Source organism: Amia ocellicauda, chromosome 7 (assembly GCF_036373705.1).
Source record: "Amia ocellicauda isolate fAmiCal2 chromosome 7, fAmiCal2.hap1, whole genome shotgun sequence".
In the NCBI taxonomy this organism is placed as follows: domain Eukaryota; kingdom Metazoa; phylum Chordata; class Actinopteri; order Amiiformes; family Amiidae; genus Amia; species Amia ocellicauda.
Window position 1 is genome coordinate 48,135,411 of NC_089856.1, and position 24,203 is coordinate 48,159,613.

General features: G+C 51.7%; 1 protein-coding gene across 1 annotated transcript in view; it reads right to left on the reverse strand.

The window, feature by feature from the left end:
- LOC136753985 (membrane-associated guanylate kinase, WW and PDZ domain-containing protein 3) overlaps positions 1–24,203 on the reverse strand; it is a 58,158-nt gene that overhangs the window by 31,053 nt on the left and 2,902 nt on the right. Inside the window, exon 2 of the mRNA XM_066710363.1 lies at positions 20,402–20,691. Coding sequence (XP_066566460.1) covers positions 20,402–20,681 — 280 coding nt within the window. The 5' untranslated portion in view covers positions 20,682–20,691. The remainder of the gene's footprint in view (positions 1–20,401; positions 20,692–24,203) is intronic.

The window sequence follows — 24,203 nt, forward strand, 5'->3', positions numbered from 1 at the left end:
AGCACTGTCACACTGCAACACACAGCACTGTCACACTGTCACACTGCAACACACAGCACAGCACTGTCACACTGCAACACACAGCACTGTCATACTGCAACACACAGCACAGCACTGTCACACTGTCACACTGCAACACACAGCACAGCACTGTCACACTGTCACACTGCAACACAGAGCACAGCACTGTCACACTGTCACACTGCAACACACAGCACTGTCACACTGTCACACTGCAACACACAGCACTGTCACACTGTCACACTGCAACACAGAGCACTGTCACACTGCAACACACAGCACTGTCACACTGTCACACTGCAACACAGAGCACAGCACTGTCACACTGTCACACTGCAACACACAGCACTGTCACACTGTCACACTGCAACACACAGCACAGCACTGTCACACTGTCACACTGCAACACACAGCACTGTCACAATACAACACAGAGCACAGCACTGTCACACTGTCACACTGCAACACACAGCACAGCACTGTCACACTGCAACACAGAGCACAGCACTGTCACACTGCAACACAGAGCACTGTCACACTGCAACACACAGCACTGTCACACTGTCACACTGCAACACACAGCACAGCACTGTCACACTGCAACACACAGCACTGTCACACTGTCACACTGCAACACAGAGCACAGCACTGTCACACTGTCACACTGCAACACAGAGCACAGCACTGTCACACTGCAACACACAGCACTGTCACACTGTCACACTGCAACACACAGCACTGTCACACTGCAACACTGCAACACACAGCACAGCACTGTCACACTGTCACACTGCAACACAGAGCACAGCACTGTCACACTGCAACACACAGCACAGCACTGTCACACTGCAACACAAAGCACTGTCACACTGTCACACTGCAACACAGAGCACAGCACTGTCACACTGTCACACTGCAACACAGAGCACAGCACTGTCACACTGTCACACTGCAAAACACAGCACAGCACTGTCACACTGTCACACTGCAACACAGAGCACTGTCACACTGTCACACTGCAACACAGAGCACAGCACTGTCACACACAGCACTGTCACACTGTCACACTGCAACACACAGCACAGCACTGTCACACTGTCACACTGCAACACACAGCACAGCACTGTCACACTGCAACACACAGCACTGTCACACTGTCACACTGCAACACACAGCACAGCACTGTCACACTGTCACACTGCAACACACAGCACAGCACTGTCACACTGCAACACACAGCACTGTCACACTGTCACACTGCAACACACAGCACTGTCACACTGCAAACAGAGCACTGTCACACTGTCACACTGCAACACAGAGCACAGCACTGTCACACTGTCACACTGCAACACAGAGCACAGCACTGTCACACTGTCACATTGCAACACACAGCACAGCACTATCACACTGTCACACTGCAACACACAGCACTGTCACACTGTCACACTGCAACACACAGCACAGCACTGTCACACTGCAACACACAGCACTGTCACACTGTCACACTGCAACACAGAGCACTGTCACACTGTCACACTGCAACACACAGCACAGCACTGTCACACTGTCACATTGCAACACACAGCACTGTCACACTGCAACACAGAGCACAGCACTGTCACACTGTCAGACTGCAACACAGAGCACAGCACTGTCACACTGCAACACACAGCACTGTCACACTGTCACACTGCAACACACAGCACAGCACTGTCACACTGTCACACTGCAACACACAGCACAGCACTGTCACACTGTCACACTGCAACACAGAGCACAGCACTGTCACACTGCAACACACAGCACTGTCACACTGCAACACACAGCACAGCACTGTCACACTGTCACACTGTAACACACAGCACTGTCACACTGTCACACTGCAACACACAGCAAAGCACTGTCACACTGTCACACTGCAACACAGAGCACAGCGCTGTCACACTGCAACACACAGCACTGTCACACTGCAACACACAGCACAGCGCTGTCACACTGCAACACACAGCACTGTCACACTGTCACACTGCAACACACAGCACTGTCACACTGTCACACTGCAACACACAGCACAGCGCTGTCACACTGCAACACACAGCACTGTCACACTGCAACACACAGCACAGCGCTGTCACACTGCAACACACAGCACTGTCACACTGTCACACTGCAACACACAGCACAGCACTGTCACACTGTCACACTGCAACACAGAGCACTGTCACACTGCAACACACAGCACTGTCACACTGCAACACACAGCACTGTCACACTGTCACACTGCAACACAGAGCACAGCACTGTCACACTGCAACACACAGCACAGGACTGTCACACTGCAACACACAGCACAGCACTGTCACACTGCAACACACAGCACAGCACTGTCAAACTGCAACACACAGCACTGTCACACTGCAACATACAGCACAGCACTGTCACACTGTCACACTGCAACACAGAGCACTGTCACACTGCAACACACAGCACAGCACTGTCACACTGCAACACACAGCACTGTCATACTGCAACACACAGCACAGCACTGTCACACTGTCACACTGCAACACAGAGCACTGTCACACTGCAACACACAGCACAGCACTGTCACACTGTCACACTGCAACACACAGCACAGGACTGTCACACTGCAACACACAGCACAGCGCTGTCACACTGCAACACACAGCACAGGACTGTCACACTGCAACACACAGCACTGTCACACTGCAACACACAGCACTGTCACACTGCAACACACAGCACAGCACTGTCACACTGTCACACTGCAACACAGAGCACTGTCACACTGCAACACACAGCACTGTCACACTGTCACACTGCAACACAGAGCACAGCACTGTCACACTGCAACACACAGCACTGTCACACTGCAACACACAGCACTGTCACACTGTCACACTGCAACACAGAGCACAGCACTGTCACACTGTCACACTGCAACACAGAGCACAGCACTGTCACACTGTCACACTGCAACACACAGCACTGTCACACTGCAACACACAGCACTGTCACACTGTCACACTGCAACACAGAGCACAGCACTGTCACACTGCAACACAGAGCACTGTCACACTGCAACACACAGCACTGTCACACTGCAACACACAGCACTGTCACACTGTCACACTGCAACACACAGCACAGCACTGTCACACTGTCACACTGTAACACACAGCACTGTCACACTGCAACACACAGCACTGTCACACTGCAACACACAGCACAGCACTGTCACACTGCAACACACAGCACTGTCACACTGTCACACTGCAACACACAGCACAGCACTGTCACACTGCAACACAGCACAGCACTGTCACACTGCAACACACAGCACTGTCACACTGTCACACTGCAACACAGAGCACAGCACTGTCACACTGCAACACACAGCACTGTCACACTGTCACACTGCAACACACAGCACAGCACTGTCACACTGTCACACTGCAACACACAGCACTGTCACACTGCAACACACAGCACAGCACTGTCACACTGTCAGACTGCAACACACAGCACAGCACTGTCACACTGCAACACAGAGCACAGCACTGTCACACTGTCACACTGCAACACACAGCACTGTCACACTGTCACACTGCAACACACAGCACAGCACTGTCACACTGTCACACTGCAACACACAGCACAGCACTGTCACACTGTCACACTGCAACACACAGCACAGCACTGTCACACTGCAACACACAGCACAGCACTGTCACACTGTCACACTGCAACACACAGCACAGCACTGTCACACTGTCACACTGCAACACACAGCACTGTCACACTGTCACACTGCAACACACAGCACAGCACTGTCACACTGTCACACTGCAACACAGAGCACAGCACTGTCAAACTGCAACACACAGCACTGTCACACTGTCACACTGCAACACAGAGCACAGCACTGTCACACACAGCACTGTCACACTGCAACACACAGCACAGCACTGTCACACTGCAACACACAGCACAGCACTGTCACACTGCAACACACAGCACTGTCACACTGCAACACACAGCACTGTCACACTGTCACACTGCAACACAGAGCACAGCACTGTCACACTGTCACACACAGCACTGTCACACTGTCACACTGCAACACACAGCACAGCACTGTCACACTGCAACACACAGCACAGCACTGTCACACTGTCACACACAGCACTGTCACACTGTCACACTGCAACACACAGCACAGCACTGTCACACTGCAACACACAGCACAGCACTGTCACACTGTCACACTGCAACACAGAGCACAACACTGTCAAACTGTCACACTGCAACACAGAGCACAGCACTGTCACACTGCAACACACAGCACTGTCACACTGCAACACACAGCACTGTCACACTGTCACACTGCAACACAGAGCACAACACTGTCACACTGCAACACACAGCACTGTCACACTGTCACACTGCAACACACAGCACAGCACTGTCACACTGCAACACACAGCACTGTCACACTGTCACACTGCAACACAGAGCACAGCACTGTCACACTGCAACACACAGCACAGCACTGTCACACTGTCACACTGCAACACAGAGCACAGCACTGTCACACTGCAACACAGAGCACTGTCACACTGCAACACACAGCACTGTCACACTGCAACACACAGCACTGTCACACTGTCACACTGCAACACACAGCACAGCACTGTCACACTGTCACACTGTAACACACAGCACTGTCACACTGTCACACTGTCACACTGCAACACACAGCACAGCACTGTCACACTGTCACACTGCAACACAGAGCACTGTCACACTGCAACACACAGCACTGTCACAGTGCAACACACAGCACAGCACTGTCACACTGCAACACACAGCACAGCACTGTCACACTGCAACACACAGCACAGCACTGTCACACTGCAACACACAGCACTGTCACACTGTCACACTGCAACACAGAGCACTGTCACACTGTCACACTGCAACACACAGCACAGCATGTCACACTGTCACACTGCAACACAGAGCACTGTCACACTGCAACACACAGCACAGCACTGTCACACTGTCACACTGCAACACAGAACACAGCACTGTCACACTGTCACACTGCAACACACAGCACTGTCACACTGTCACACTGCAACACAGAGCACAGCACTGTCACACTGCAACACACAGCACTGTCACACTGTCACACTGCAACACACAGCACAGCACTGTCACACTGTCACACTGCAACACAGAGCACAGCACTGTCACACTGCAACACAGAGCACTGTCACACTGCAACACACAGCACTGTCACACTGTCACACTGCAACACACAGCACTGTCACACTGCAACACACAGCACAGCACTGTCACACTGTCAGACTGCAACACACAGCACAGCACTGTCACACTGCAACACACAGCACTGTCACACTGTCACACTGCAACACAGAGCACAGCACTGTCACACTGTCACACTGCAACACACAGCACAGCACTGTCACACTGCAACACAGAGCACAGCACTGTCACACTGCAACACAGAGCACTGTCACACTGCAACACACAGCACTGTCACACTGTCACACTGCAACACACAGCACAGCACTGTCACACTGCAACACACAGCACTGTCACACTGTCACACTGCAACACAGAGCACAGCACTGTCACACTGTCACACTGCAACACAGAGCACAGCACTGTCACACTGCAACACACAGCACTGTCACACTGTCACACTGCAACACACAGCACTGTCACACTGCAACACTGCAACACACAGCACAGCACTGTCACACTGTCACACTGCAACACAGAGCACAGCACTGTCACACTGCAACACACAGCACAGCACTGTCACACTGCAACACAAAGCACTGTCACACTGTCACACTGCAACACAGAGCACAGCACTGTCACACTGTCACACTGCAACACAGAGCACAGCACTGTCACACTGTCACACTGCAAAACACAGCACAGCACTGTCACACTGTCACACTGCAACACAGAGCACTGTCACACTGTCACACTGCAACACAGAGCACAGCACTGTCACACACAGCACTGTCACACTGTCACACTGCAACACACAGCACAGCACTGTCACACTGTCACACTGCAACACACAGCACAGCACTGTCACACTGCAACACACAGCACTGTCACACTGTCACACTGCAACACACAGCACAGCACTGTCACACTGTCACACTGCAACACACAGCACAGCACTGTCACACTGCAACACACAGCACTGTCACACTGTCACACTGCAACACACAGCACTGTCACACTGCAAACAGAGCACTGTCACACTGTCACACTGCAACACAGAGCACAGCACTGTCACACTGCAACACACAGCACTGTCACACTGTCACATTGCAACACACAGCACAGCACTATCACACTGTCACACTGCAACACACAGCACTGTCACACTGTCACACTGCAACACACAGCACAGCACTGTCACACTGCAACACACAGCACTGTCACACTGTCACACTGCAACACAGAGCACTGTCACACTGTCACACTGCAACACACAGCACAGCACTGTCACACTGTCACATTGCAACACACAGCACTGTCACACTGCAACACAGAGCACAGCACTGTCACACTGTCAGACTGCAACACAGAGCACAGCACTGTCACACTGCAACACACAGCACTGTCACACTGTCACACTGCAACACACAGCACAGCACTGTCACACTGTCACACTGCAACACACAGCACAGCACTGTCACACTGTCACACTGCAACACAGAGCACAGCACTGTCACACTGCAACACACAGCACTGTCACACTGCAACACACAGCACAGCACTGTCACACTGTCACACTGTAACACACAGCACTGTCACACTGTCACACTGCAACACACAGCACAGCACTGTCACACTGTCACACTGCAACACAGAGCACAGCGCTGTCACACTGCAACACACAGCACTGTCACACTGCAACACACAGCACAGCGCTGTCACACTGCAACACACAGCACTGTCACACTGTCACACTGCAACACACAGCACTGTCACACTGTCACACTGCAACACACAGCACAGCGCTGTCACACTGCAACACACAGCACTGTCACACTGCAACACACAGCACAGCGCTGTCACACTGCAACACACAGCACTGTCACACTGTCACACTGCAACACACAGCACTGTCACACTGCAACACACAGCACAGCACTGTCACACTGTCACACTGCAACACAGAGCACTGTCACACTGCAACACACAGCACTGTCACACTGCAACACACAGCACTGTCACACTGTCACACTGCAACACAGAGCACAGCACTGTCACACTGCAACACACAGCACAGGACTGTCACACTGCAACACACAGCACAGCACTGTCACACTGCAACACACAGCACAGCACTGTCAAACTGCAACACACAGCACTGTCACACTGCAACATACAGCACAGCACTGTCACACTGTCACACTGCAACACAGAGCACTGTCACACTGCAACACACAGCACAGCACTGTCACACTGCAACACACAGCACTGTCATACTGCAACACACAGCACAGCACTGTCACACTGTCACACTGCAACACAGAGCACTGTCACACTGCAACACACAGCACAGCACTGTCACACTGTCACACTGCAACACACAGCACAGGACTGTCACACTGCAACACACAGCACAGCGCTGTCACACTGCAACACACAGCACAGGACTGTCACACTGCAACACACAGCACTGTCACACTGCAACACACAGCACTGTCACACTGCAACACACAGCACAGCACTGTCACACTGTCACACTGCAACACAGAGCACTGTCACACTGCAACACACAGCACTGTCACACTGTCACACTGCAACACAGAGCACAGCACTGTCACACTGCAACACACAGCACTGTCACACTGCAACACACAGCACTGTCACACTGTCACACTGCAACACAGAGCACAGCACTGTCACACTGTCACACTGCAACACAGAGCACAGCACTGTCACACTGTCACACTGCAACACACAGCACTGTCACACTGCAACACACAGCACTGTCACACTGTCACACTGCAACACAGAGCACAGCACTGTCACACTGCAACACAGAGCACTGTCACACTGCAACACACAGCACTGTCACACTGCAACACACAGCACTGTCACACTGTCACACTGCAACACACAGCACAGCACTGTCACACTGTCACACTGTAACACACAGCACTGTCACACTGCAACACACAGCACTGTCACACTGCAACACACAGCACAGCACTGTCACACTGCAACACACAGCACTGTCACACTGTCACACTGCAACACACAGCACAGCACTGTCACACTGCAACACAGAGCACAGCACTGTCACACTGTCACACTGCAACACAGAGCACAGCACTGTCACACTGCAACACACAGCACAGCACTGTCACACTGCAACACAGCACAGCACTGTCACACTGCAACACACAGCACTGTCACACTGTCACACTGCAACACAGAGCACAGCACTGTCACACTGTCACACTGCAACACACAGCACTGTCACACTGTCACACTGCAACACACAGCACAGCACTGTCACACTGTCACACTGCAACACACAGCACTGTCACACTGCAACACACAGCACAGCACTGTCACACTGTCAGACTGCAACACACAGCACAGCACTGTCACACTGCAACACAGAGCACAGCACTGTCACACTGTCACACTGCAACACACAGCACTGTCACACTGTCACACTGCAACACACAGCACAGCACTGTCACACTGTCACACTGCAACACACAGCACAGCACTGTCACACTGTCACACTGCAACACACAGCACAGCACTGTCACACTGCAACACACAGCACTGTCACACTGCAACACACAGCACTGTCACACTGTCACACTGCAACACAGAGCACAGCACTGTCACACTGTCACACTGCAACACAGAGCACAGCACTGTCACACTGTCACACTGCAACACACAGCACTGTCACACTGTCACACTGCAACACACAGCACAGCACTGTCACACTGTCACACTGCAACACACAGCACTGTCACACTGCAACACACAGCACAGCACTGTCACACTGTCAGACTGCAACACACAGCACAGCACTGTCACACTGCAACACAGAGCACAGCACTGTCACACTGTCACACTGCAACACACAGCACTGTCACACTGTCACACTGCAACACACAGCACAGCACTGTCACACTGTCACACTGCAACACACAGCACAGCACTGTCACACTGTCACACTGCAACACAGAGCACAGCACTGTCACACTGCAACACACAGCACTGTCACACTGCAACACACAGCACTGTCACACTGTCACACTGCAACACAGAGCACAGCACTGTCACACTGTCACACTGCAACACAGAGCACAGCACTGTCACACTGTCACACTGCAACACACAGCACTGTCACACTGCAACACACAGCACTGTCACACTGTCACACTGCAACACAGAGCACAGCACTGTCACACTGCAACACAGAGCACTGTCACACTGCAACACACAGCACTGTCACACTGCAACACACAGCACTGTCACACTGTCACACTGCAACACACAGCACAGCACTGTCACACTGTCACACTGTAACACACAGCACTGTCACACTGCAACACACAGCACTGTCACACTGCAACACACAGCACAGCACTGTCACACTGCAACACACAGCACTGTCACACTGTCACACTGCAACACACAGCACAGCACTGTCACACTGCAACACAGAGCACAGCACTGTCACACTGTCACACTGCAACACAGAGCACAGCACTGTCACACTGCAACACACAGCACAGCACTGTCACACTGCAACACAGCACAGCACTGTCACACTGCAACACACAGCACTGTCACACTGTCACACTGCAACACAGAGCACAGCACTGTCACACTGTCACACTGCAACACACAGCACTGTCACACTGTCACACTGCAACACACAGCACAGCACTGTCACACTGTCACACTGCAACACACAGCACTGTCACACTGCAACACACAGCACAGCACTGTCACACTGTCAGACTGCAACACACAGCACAGCACTGTCACACTGCAACACAGAGCACAGCACTGTCACACTGTCACACTGCAACACACAGCACTGTCACACTGTCACACTGCAACACACAGCACAGCACTGTCACACTGTCACACTGCAACACACAGCACAGCACTGTCACACTGTCACACTGCAACACACAGCACAGCACTGTCACACTGCAACACACAGCACAGCACTGTCACACTGTCACACTGCAACACACAGCACAGCACTGTCACACTGTCACACTGCAACACACAGCACTGTCACACTGTCACACTGCAACACACAGCACAGCACTGTCACACTGTCACACTGCAACACAGAGCACAGCACTGTCACACTGCAACACACAGCACTGTCACACTGTCACACTGCAACACAGAGCACAGCACTGTCACACACAGCACTGTCACACTGCAACACACAGCACAGCACTGTCACACTGCAACACACAGCACAGCACTGTCACACTGCAACACACAGCACTGTCACACTGCAACACAGAGCACAGCACTGTCACACTGTCACACACAGCACTGTCACACTGTCACACTGCAACACACAGCACAGCACTGTCACACTGCAACACACAGCACAGCACTGTCACACTGTCACACACAGCACTGTCACACTGTCACACTGCAACACACAGCACAGCACTGTCACACTGCAACACACAGCACAGCACTGTCACACTGTCACACTGCAACACAGAGCACAACACTGTCAAACTGTCACACTGCAACACAGAGCACAGCACTGTCACACTGCAACACACAGCACTGTCACACTGCAACACACAGCACTGTCACACTGTCACACTGCAACACAGAGCACAACACTGTCACACTGCAACACACAGCACTGTCACACTGTCACACTGCAACACACAGCACAGCACTGTCACACTGCAACACACAGCACTGTCACACTGTCACACTGCAACACAGAGCACAGCACTGTCACACTGCAACACACAGCACAGCACTATCACACTGTCACACTGCAACACACAGCACTGTCACACTGTCACACTGCAACACACAGCACAGCACTGTCACACTGTCACACTGCAACACAGAGCACAGCACTGTCACACTGCAACACAGAGCACTGTCACACTGCAACACACAGCACTGTCACACTGCAACACACAGCACTGTCACACTGTCACACTGCAACACACAGCACAGCACTGTCACACTGTCACACTGTAACACACAGCACTGTCACACTGTCACACTGTCACACTGCAACACACAGCACAGCACTGTCACACTGTCACACTGCAACACAGAGCACTGTCACACTGCAACACACAGCACTGTCACAGTGCAACACACAGCACAGCACTGTCACACTGCAACACACAGCACAGCACTGTCACACTGCAACACACAGCACAGCACTGTCACACTGCAACACACAGCACTGTCACACTGTCACACTGCAACACAGAGCACTGTCACACTGTCACACTGCAACACACAGCACAGCATGTCACACTGTCACACTGCAACACAGAGCACTGTCACACTGCAACACACAGCACAGCACTGTCACACTGTCACACTGCAACACAGAACACAGCACTGTCACACTGTCACACTGCAACACACAGCACTGTCACACTGTCACACTGCAACACAGAGCACAGCACTGTCACACTGCAACACACAGCACTGTCACACTGTCACACTGCAACACACAGCACAGCACTGTCACACTGTCACACTGCAACACAGAGCACAGCACTGTCACACTGCAACACAGAGCACTGTCACACTGCAACACACAGCACTGTCACACTGTCACACTGCAACACACAGCACAGCACTGTCACACTGTCACACTGTAACACACAGCACTGTCACACTGTCACACTGCAACACACAGCACAGCACTGTCACACTGTCACACTGCAACACAGAGCACTGTCACACTGCAACACACAGCACTGTCACACTGTCACACTGTCACACTGCAACACAGAGCACAGCACTGTCACACTGCAACACACAGCACTGTCACACTGCAACACACAGCACAGCACTGTCACACTGTCACACTGCAACACACAGCACAGCACTGTCACACTGCAACACACAGCACTGTCACACTGCAACACACAGCACAGCGCTGTCACACTGTCACACTGCAACACACAGCACTGTCACACTGTCACACTGCAACACATAGCACTGTCACACTGCAACACACAGCACAGCACTGTCACACTGCAACACAGAGCACTGTCACACTGTCACACTGTCACACTGCAACACACAGCACTGTCACACTGCAACACACAGCACTGTCACACTGCAACACACAGCACAGCACTGTCACACTGCAACACACAGCACTGTCACACTGCAACACACAGCACAGCACTGTCACACTGTCACACTGAAACACAGAGCACAGCACTGTCACACTGCAACACACAGCACTGTCACACTGTCACACTGCAACACAGAGCACAGCACTGTCACACTGCAACACACAGCACAGGACTGTCACACTGCAACACACAGCACAGCACTGTCACACTGCAACACACAGCACAGCACTGTCAAACTGCAACACACAGCACTGTCACACTGTCACACTGCAACACACAGCACAGCACTGTCACACTGCAACACAGAGCACTGTCACACTGCAACACACAGCACAGCACTGTCACACTGTCACACTGCAACACACAGCACTGTCACACTGTCACACTGCAACACAGAGCACAGCACTGTCACACTGCAACACACAGCACTGTCACACTGTCACACTGCAACACAGAGCACAGCACTGTCACACTGCAACACACAGCACAGCACTGTCACACTGCAACACAGAGCACTGTCACACTGCAACACACAGCACAGCACTGTCACACTGTCACACTGCAACACACAGCACTGTCACACTGTCACACTGCAACACAGAGCACAGCACTGTCACACTGCAACACACAGCACTGTCACACTGTCACACTGCAACACACAGCACAGCACTGTCACACTGCAACACAGAGCACAGCACTGTCACACTGTCACACTGCAACACAGAGCACAGCACTGTCACACTGTCACACTGCAACACACAGCACTGTCACACTGTCACACTGCAACACACAGCACAGCACTGTCACACTGTCACACTGCAACACAGAGCACTGTCACACTGCAACACACAGCACTGTCACACTGTCACACTGCAACACAGAGCACAGCACTGTCACACACAGCACTGTCACACTGCAACACACAGCACAGCACTGTCACACTGCAACACACAGCACAGCACTGTCACACTGCAACACACAGCACTGTCACACTGCAACACACAGCACTGTCACACTGCAACACAGAGCACAGCACTGTCACACTGTCACACTGCAACACACAGCACAGCACTGTCACACTGCAACACACAGCACAGCACTGTCACACTGTCACACTGCAACACAGAGGACAACACTGTCAAACTGTCACACTGCAACACAGAGCACAGCACTGTCACACTGCAACACACAGCACTGTCACACTGTCACACTGCAACACAGAGCACTGTCACACTGTCACACTGCAACACACAGCACAGCACTGTCACACTGCAACACACAGCACTGTCACACTGTCACACTGCAACACAGAGCACAGCACTGTCACACTGCAACACACAGCACAGCACTATCACACTGTCACACTGCAACACACAGCACTGTCACACTGTCACACTGCAACACAGAGCACTGTCACACTGTCACACTGCAACACACAGCACAGCATGTCACACTGTCACACTGCAACACAGAGCACTGTCACACTGCAACACACAGCACAGCACTGTCACACTGTCACACTGCAACACAGAACACAGCACTGTCACACTGTCACACTGCAACACACAGCACTGTCACACTGTCACACTGCAACACAGAGCACAGCACTGTCACACTGCAACACACAGCACTGTCACACTGTCACACTGCAACACACAGCACAGCACTGTCACACTGTCACACTGCAACACAGAGCACAGCACTGTCACACTGCAACACAGAGCACTGTCACACTGCAACACACAGCACTGTCACACTGTCACACTGCAACACACAGCACAGCACTGTCACACTGTCACACTGTAACACACAGCACTGTCACACTGTCACACTGCAACACACAGCACAGCACTGTCACACTGTCACACTGCAACACAGAGCACTGTCACACTGCAACACACAGCACTGTCACACTGTCACACTGTCACACTGCAACACAGAGCACAGCACTGTCACACTGCAACACACAGCACTGTCACACTGCAACACACAGCACAGCACTGTCACACTGTCACACTGCAACACACAGCACAGCACTGTCACACTGCAACACACAGCACTGTCACACTGCAACACACAGCACAGCGCTGTCACACTGTCACACTGCAACACACAGCACTGTCACACTGTCACACTGCAACACATAGCACTGTCACACTGCAACACACAGCACAGCACTGTCACACTGCAACACAGAGCACTGTCACACTGTCACACTGTCACACTGCAACACACAGCACTGTCACACTGCAACACACAGCACTGTCACACTGCAACACACAGCACAGCACTGTCACACTGCAACACACAGCACTGTCACACTGCAACACACAGCACAGCACTGTCACACTGTCACACTGAAACACAGAGCACAGCACTGTCACACTGCAACACACAGCACTGTCACACTGTCACACTGCAACACAGAGCACAGCACTGTCACACTGCAACACACAGCACAGGACTGTCACACTGCAACACACAGCACAGCACTGTCACACTGCAACACACAGCACAGCACTGTCAAACTGCAACACACAGCACTGTCACACTGTCACACTGCAACACACAGCACAGCACTGTCACACTGCAACACAGAGCACTGTCACACTGCAACACACAGCACAGCACTGTCACACTGTCACACTGCAACACACAGCACTGTCACACTGTCACACTGCAACACAGAGCACAGCACTGTCACACTGCAACACACAGCACTGTCACACTGTCACACTGCAACACAGAGCACAGCACTGTCACACTGCAACACACAGCACAGCACTGTCACACTGCAACACAGAGCACTGTCACACTGCAACACACAGCACAGCACTGTCACACTGTCACACTGCAACACACAGCACTGTCACACTGTCACACTGCAACACAGAGCACAGCACTGTCACACTGCAACACACAGCACTGTCACACTGTCACACTGCAACACACAGCACAGCACTGTCACACTGTCACACTGCAACACAGAGCACAGCACTGTCACACTGTCACACTGCAACACACAGCACTGTCACACTGTCACACTGCAACACACAGCACAGCACTGTCACACTGTCACACTGCAACACAGAGCACTGTCACACTGCAACACACAGCACTGTCACACTGTCACACTGCAACACAGAGCACAGCACTGTCACACACAGCACTGTCACACTGCAACACACAGCACAGCACTGTCACACTGCAACACACAGCACAGCACTGTCACACTGCAACACACAGCACTGTCACACTGCAACACACAGCACTGTCACACTGCAACACAGAGCACAGCACTGTCACACTGTCACACTGCAACACACAGCACAGCACTGTCACACTGCAACACACAGCACAGCACTGTCACACTGTCACACTGCAACACAGAGGACAACACTGTCAAACTGTCACACTGCAACACAGAGCACAGCACTGTCACACTGCAACACACAGCACTGTCACACTGTCACACTGCAACACAGAGCACAACACTGTCACACTGCAACACACAGCACTGTCACACTGTCACACTGCAACACACAGCACAGCACTGTCACACTGCAACACACAGCACTGTCACACTGTCACACTGCAACACAGAGCACAGCACTGTCACACTGCAACACACAGCACAGCACTATCACACTGTCACACTGCAACACACAGCACTGTCACACTGTCACACTGCAACACACAGCACAGCACTGTCACACTGCAACACACAGCACTGTCACACTGTCACACTGCAACACAGAGCACAGCACTGTCACACTGTCACACTGCAACACAGAGCACTGTCACACTGCAACACACAGCACAGCACTGTCACACTGTCACACTGCAACACAGAACACAGCACTGTCACACTGTCACACTGCAACACACAGCACTGTCACACTGTCACACTGCAACACAGAGCACAGCACTGTCACACTGCAACACACAGCACTGTCACACTGTCACACTGCAACACACAGCACAGCACTGTCACACTGTCACACTGCAACACAGAGCACAGCACTGTCACACTGCAACACAGAGCACTGTCACACTGCAACACACAGCACTGTCACACTGCAACACACAGCACTGTCACACTGTCACACTGCAACACACAGCACAGCACTGTCACACTGTCACACTGTAACACACAGCACTGTCACACTGTCACACTGTCACACTGCAACACACAGCACAGCACTGTCACACTGTCACACTGCAACACAGAGCACTGTCACACTGCAACACACAGCACAGCACTGTCACACTGCAACACACAGCACAGCACTGTCACACTGTCACACTGCAACACAGAGCACTGTCACACTGCAACACACAGCACTGTCACACTGTCACACTGCAACACACAGCACTGTCACACTGCAACACACAGCACTGTCACACTGTCACACTGCAACACACAGCACTGTCACACTGTCACACTGCAACACAGAGCACAGCACTGTCACACTGCAAACACACAGCACTGTCACACTGCAACACACAGCACAGCACTGTCACACTGTCACACTGCAACACACAGCACAGCACTGTCACACTGCAACACACAGCACTGTCACACTGCAACACACAGCACAGCGCTGTCACACTGTCACACTGCAACACACAGCACTGTCACACTGTCACACTGCAACACATAGCACTGTCACACTGCAACACACAGCACAGCACTGTCACACTGTCACACTGCAACACAGAGCACTGTCACACTGCAACACACAGCACTGTCACACTGCAACACACAGCACAGCACTGTCACACTGCAACACAGAGCACAGCACTGTCACACTGCAACACACAGCACTGTCACACTGTCACACTGCAACACAGAGCACAGCACTGTCACACTGCAACACACAGCACAGCACTGTCACACTGTCACACTGCAACACACAGCACAGCACTGTCACACTGCAACACAGAGCACTGTCACACTGCAACACACAGCACAGCACTGTCACACTGTCACACTGCAACACACAGCACTGTCACACTGCAACACAGAGCACAGCACTGTCACACTGCAACACACAGCACTGTCACACTGTCACACTGCAACACAGAGCACAGCACTGTCACACTGCAACACACAGCACAGCACTGTCACACTGTCACACTGCAACACACAGCACAGCACTGTCACACTGCAACACAGAGCACAGCACTGTCACACTGTCACACTGCAACACACAGCACTGTCACACTGTCACACTGCAAGACACAGCACAGCACTGTCACACTGTCACACTGCAACACACAGCACAGCACTGTCACACTGTCACACTGCAACACACAGCACTGTCACACTGTCACACTGCAACACACAGCACAGCACTGTCACACTGTCACACTGCAACACACAGCACTGTCACACTGTCACACTGCAAGACACAGCACAGCACTGTCACACTGTCACACTGCAACACAGAGCACAGCACTGTCACACTGCAACACACAGCACAGCACTGTCACACTGTCACACTGCAACACACAGCACAGCACTGTCACACTGCAACACACAGCACTGTCACACTGTCACACTGCAACACACAGCACAGCACTGTCACACTGTCACACTGCAACACACAGCACAGCACTGTCACACTGCAACACACAGCACAGCACTGTCACACTGTCACACTGCAACACACAGCACAGCACTGTCACACTGTCACACTGCAACACACAGCACAGCACTGTCACTGTGACTGTTACCCTCTCACTGCCACTGATACTGTTACTGTCACTCTCAGTCAGTGTCTCTGTTACTGTCAATGTTATTGACATTGTCGCTGTCACTGTCACACTCACTGATACTGTTGATGTTATTGATACTGTCACTATCACTCTAATCCGTCACAATCAAACATGATCGCAATCAGAATCACAATCACAATGATGATCAGAGTAACTCTCCCCATCACAATCAATATAGTCACTTAATAATGTTGATGACAATGACGGTGATAAGAATAATAACAACAACAGCAATTGTGCTCTTTCTAATATAAAACTAATACAACAGCTACTACTGAGACTACTAACCACAATAGCAACAGTCTCAAGTAGTAATCTCCACTGTATATAGCGCCTTACATAAGCACAGGTATGCAGGCAGCCTGAACGGGCCAGAGAAAGACAAGACACTGTGAGTCAGGATAAGAACACACTCCCCTGGGGGGGCAGATTCACGGCCCACAAAAAACAGATCAAAAACTGTTTTAACAAAATAAATAAATAAATCTAGGCTTTTATTTCTCGGTTCCCTCCAGTACGACACCTCATTAGTGCTGTGTCTGCAATTTCTGGGAAATGGGGGAATGATGATATAACACAAACCCAGACCTTGTCCACTAGTATTATTATTAATTTATATATTTATTTTATTCATTTATATTATTTTAGTTTCTATCAATCATTCTAGAAAGGTGGCAAAGGTCAAAACGCTGCCCGACCCATCCTGTAAAAACACACACACACACTTTTGCTTATTTTGTGCCATTTTGTTTGCTTGGGGATCTCTTTCCCAGTGATCTCTGTTGTCCCCTGTCAAACAGCTCTCCCATATTGAAAACACTGATATTTACCATGTGTTTTCATATAATTGTAATTTATTTAGGATACAATATAAACAGATAAACTGTTACATTTTCCATATGGTCTTTCTCTCTTTCTCTCTCTCTCTCTCTGTGTATTTCTCTCCCTCCCCCCATCATCTCGATCAGCAGCACAAACTGTTCAGCTTCCCCTCACCTCCTCCTCCTCCTCCTCCTCTTCCTCCGCCACCCAGCTCCATGTCACCAGGTCCAGCCAGCCAGCAAGCCGCACATCCTCAATCAACGCCACGCTTTAACGACGTTAACGTTAACTGGCGTCCCCGGTTTGAGGAGCCACCCGTGTGTGGCCCCATCACCACGTTACTGACGGCTAATCGGTGTTCGTTAATAAGGAGTCTCTGGCGTTGTGCTTTTTCTTCAACATATTATTATTTTTTGTTCGGGGGAAAATTCCCCGAGCCCCACTGCAGCACAATGCAGCAGCGCCTGCGGCGACTCAGCCAACTTCCTCTCCTGTCTAGCGCAGCCTGTGTTGCACCAGCAGTGCCTGTGGCCGAGACACACAGCCGGGTGACACACAGGGTGAGGGTGACATACCAGACTCTAACCCCTCCCAACCCAAGCATATTAAATAATTTGCAAAGTCACTTTAGTCTCTATAGTCCCTGTGCAGTCCAGTCCAGTACTGTCCACTCACTCTGTCCAGTCACTATAGGCATTGGCAGAACAGTGTCAGCCCCTCAGTGGGAGGAGCTCCAGAGAGGAGGGTGTGAGTGTCATTGTCACGTGTCAGCGAGGGGACGGCCCCTCAATGGGAGGAGCTGCAGGTGAGGGTGTGTCACTGTAACATGTCATAGAGGGGATGGCCCCTCAGTGGGAGGAGCTTTGGGCCAGGGGTTTGTGCGTCATTGTGACATGTCAGCGAGGGGATGCCCCTCCGTGGGAGGAGCTTCAGGAAAAAGGGAATGAGTGTCAATGTCACATGTCAGCGAGGGGACGGCCCCTCAGTGGGAGGAGCTGGAGTCCAGTGGGGGTGAGTGTCACTGTCACATGACACAGGGGTGGCAAAGCACAGACAGCACTCTGAGCTTTAATCACCCAACCCAAGGCAAGGGATGACTTTTCCTTCACAGCATGCATCTGTAGACATGTTTATTGGGTTTACATCTTGTGATTCATGATACAGCAGCCTTGATTAAGATGTGTTCTGAGGCTGTGTGTGAGTGTGAGTGTGCATGTGTATGTGCATGTGCGTGTGTGCGTGTGTCTGTGTACGTGTGTCTCTGTGTGTGTGTGTGTGTGTGTGTGTGTGTGTGTGTGGAGGTCGACAGTAGAGAGCGATGTTACCTGGACAAACGGTCTTGATGCGGATGGGGTGTGGACAGCTGTTTAGCACCCCTCTGACGTCACCGAGGGTCATTCCCAGCACGGGGGTCCCCCCGATCTCCAGGATGATGTCGCCCACGCTGGCCCCGCCCCCCTGGACCAGGGTGACGAAAGGGAACTCCCCATAGTCAGCCCCGCCCCCGATGGACACGCCCAGCTCCCCTGAGGACCCGCCCAGAGGAACAAAACTCTCCTGCACCTTGGAACGCCAGTGCAGTTTCTTCACGGCTGCCTTAGACATCGTCACCAGGCTGGGGAGGGGAGGACACAGACGGGGAGAGACAGGGAGATTAATACACAGCCCTGCAACTGAGAGAGAGGGAGAGAGACAGAGAGAGAGAGAGTGAGAGAGAGACAGGGAGAGACCGAGAGAGAGCAGGAATTCATGCACACTCACTGGACAATTGCGAAAAAACATCTAGCCGTGTGTCACAGCAGCTCAGAGTGTGTGTGTGTTGCTCTGCTGTGGTCAGCGGTGTGTGTGGCTTTGGCGAACGCCCGGAGTCATTTCCCACAGTTCACATTTCTGTTGACAAAGCCTGAACACACCCTCTCTCTCTCTTGTTCCTTCAGGCTCACGGTCTCTGTCACTGTCTCATTCCTTCTCTCTCTCTCTCTCTCTCTCTCTCTCTCTCTCTCTCTCTCTCTCTGTCAATACAGCCCATATAGAAGCACGCACAACCTTCACCCCGTACTCAAAGAGCTGCATGTGACTTTTGGCCCCCATATAACCAGCACCCGCTAATGACTGCAACCACAACGCGATCTTGTGTTGACGCGTCGGAGTATAATCCCTGACAGCACTGCCACTGCTACCAGCAATAATAACACGATCAATATTACTACTGCTCCCACCAATCATCATAACACAGGCAAATCACGTACTCAGACTAATTAAGTAATTGAGAGCTCAGCTGGAGGAGAAGAGGCAGTGTGTCTCCCACGCACTCCAACGCAACTGACAGATGGGGACGGGTTTTTCGGTGCTGCGGTCTTGAGAAAAAAACTAAAACACAGCCACCAATAATTTATTTTGACATCTCCACCACTTTGCGCCGCATACAACAAACGCCTCCCCCCCCCACCCAACTCAGTGTGCGAATCTGGGACGAGAGCGTGCGTCGCATGTACACACATCTACACAACGAAACGCACAGAGCTATAGTCTTTGGTTTTGCGTCTGTACTCTGCCACTGCAGGGCAAGAATGAGAAGGTAGAGCCCTCATCCCCCCTCTTTCTGCATCCTGACTGTGGTGTGTGTAGCAGGCATCCCACACACTCTCACACAATCTCACATACTCACAAACACACGCACACACTCTCACATACTCACACATACTCACACACACTCACACACACTCTTATACACACACACACACACACACTCTCATACACTCACTCACACACACACACACACACTCACACACTCTCTCACACACACACTCAATGACACACTCACACACACATAACGCATACACACACTCACACTCACACACTCAAACACACACACACACACACTGCAGCGTCAGGTTCAGGGCTCTCAGTGCTGGAACTCTGTGCAGCCTGCTGAACTCTTGGGACGGAGCAGTGTGCTGTGCGGACCCGGAAATTGACCTTGCTGGTAGTGTGGTTGTGCTCTGGTGTCACAGTGTTGTCCTATGGGTCTCCACGGGTCATCCTGCACCGGGCCATGAGAAGAACATGGGCCACCTTAGGCAACAAGCCCGAGAGACATGATGCAGGTGCATGATGGGATTCCCACAGCCCAGTGCAGTAACGCCCAGGCAGTGAAGCCCAGGGCCAGCCTATAGAACCCTGAACAGTGGCACTAACAGAGCACCTGGACTGGACTGGACTTTGCAGGAATGGACTGGACCAGACCAGACTGCAATGAACTGGACTGTACTGGACATAACCAGACTGCACTGGACTGTTCTAGACTATACTATACTGTACTGACTGGACTGTACTGGACCTGACTGGACTGTGGTTCACAGAGACTCTGGACCACAGTATCCCATCAAAGGTCTCCTTCCCTATTTTAACCCTTCAGACAGGGTGGGTTGGACTCAGATGTGTTTCACACTGGCTGCTCTGTCTCGCCTGACACTGTAGACACACACACACACACGCACACACACGCACACACACACTGTCTGCAAACACTTGACTGGACCGATCCCTCATGGGTTCCTGCTAATACCCCTCCAGTGAAACAGCAGAGGAACAATCCCACCGGGGTCCCCCTCTCCTCCACATGGGGAACAGATACAGATTTTTGTGGGAGGAAACATGGGATCTGCACATTTTTCATATACTAACATCGCTCTCCCTTCTTTGTAGTCAAAACATGTGGGATATCTCTTAAATCAACCACTGCCTCATAAAAACATATTTAGTCTCAAGCTTTAAAATAAATACACGGATTACTGACTAAAATATATTTAACACGTGCCATATGTGTACAGTGGTGTAGAGAGAGAGAGAGAGAGAGAGAGAGAGAGGCAGGGAGGATGAGTGAGGGAGTGAGAGAGAGAGAGAGCAAGAGCGAGAGATCATGGGAAAAAATGGTGAGGGAGAGTGTGAGAAAGAGGGAGTGTCCACATGAGACACAGCCCAGAAGAGAGAGCGAAGGGGGTGGGGTGGGAGAGAAGGAGTGTGAGAAAGTAGGGGGGGAAAGTAAAAGGGGAATGATAAAAAACAGGAGGAGGGATGAGAGTGCAGAGACAGAGGGATAGAGAGACAGACAGGAACAAGCACAGCTCGAGAGAGGGGGAGAGAGACAGAAAGTGTTTGTTGTGGGTGTTGTTGTAGTGACAGCGCTGCAGAACTACAACACACAGCCCTGCTCCCCCCAAGTCGCCTGCCCACTTCAACACCCACACGAGAAACAAACACACGGCCCGCATGCCCACAGTAACCCGAGCTTCCAAAACAAAGCCACACAACAGAAACGTAGCGCGGTGCGTGAACGGGACACAACAGGAGCCATTTATAGGAATGATCAACAGCAACACAAAACTTCCCCCTGGATCTTCCCCGTGTTTGGGTGGTAACTGTCCCGTCCCGTCCCCATCGTGAAGCTGGGTGTCGAGCCCCTCGGTGTCCCTGTGTCTTCGCCCGCCTGCAGTTCGTCACCAGTTTGTGTTTCCGTTGTGTTTACTACTTTAGTCACTTGTTTATTTTACTGCCTCCCATTCATGAGATCGGACACAACACACAAAAATGATGATGTGTAGCTCAGCCAGAGAGTCAACGAGAGATGTCTGCCACACTGAGCCAACCAGCCAGGGTCACAATTGCCACCCCTGACCGGAAACGTATGGGATCCAGTGGGAAATGAGTCAGACCCTCGAGTGAGAGTGCTACTCATGGTTATCCCCCCCCCCAGTTACAAACAGATGAGATTGCGGTTCAGGGGAAGTCAGATGAGGGTTTATCCTGAGAGGAAGGACACAACAGAAAAGACACACAACTGGAGGAGGACGTTCCGCTGAAGAAGCGCTGATGGTGCAGCTCAAGGTGAGTCGCGGCTTCCTGTTCGGGTGGGGCGTCCGCAGTGTTACTTCCTGTCCTTCTGTAATTTCATACGGTTTTGGAGGTGGGGGTAGGTATTGAAATAACACTAACGAAGCGTGTTTATGCAAAGGTCAGGTGTTTTTGGTATTTTCTTTCTCTCTCTTTATTCTGGAAGGTCATCCTTCTATCCCTCTTCTGACCGAAATCTGAGAATCTCCGGTCTGGCTGAGCTAACCGCAGATC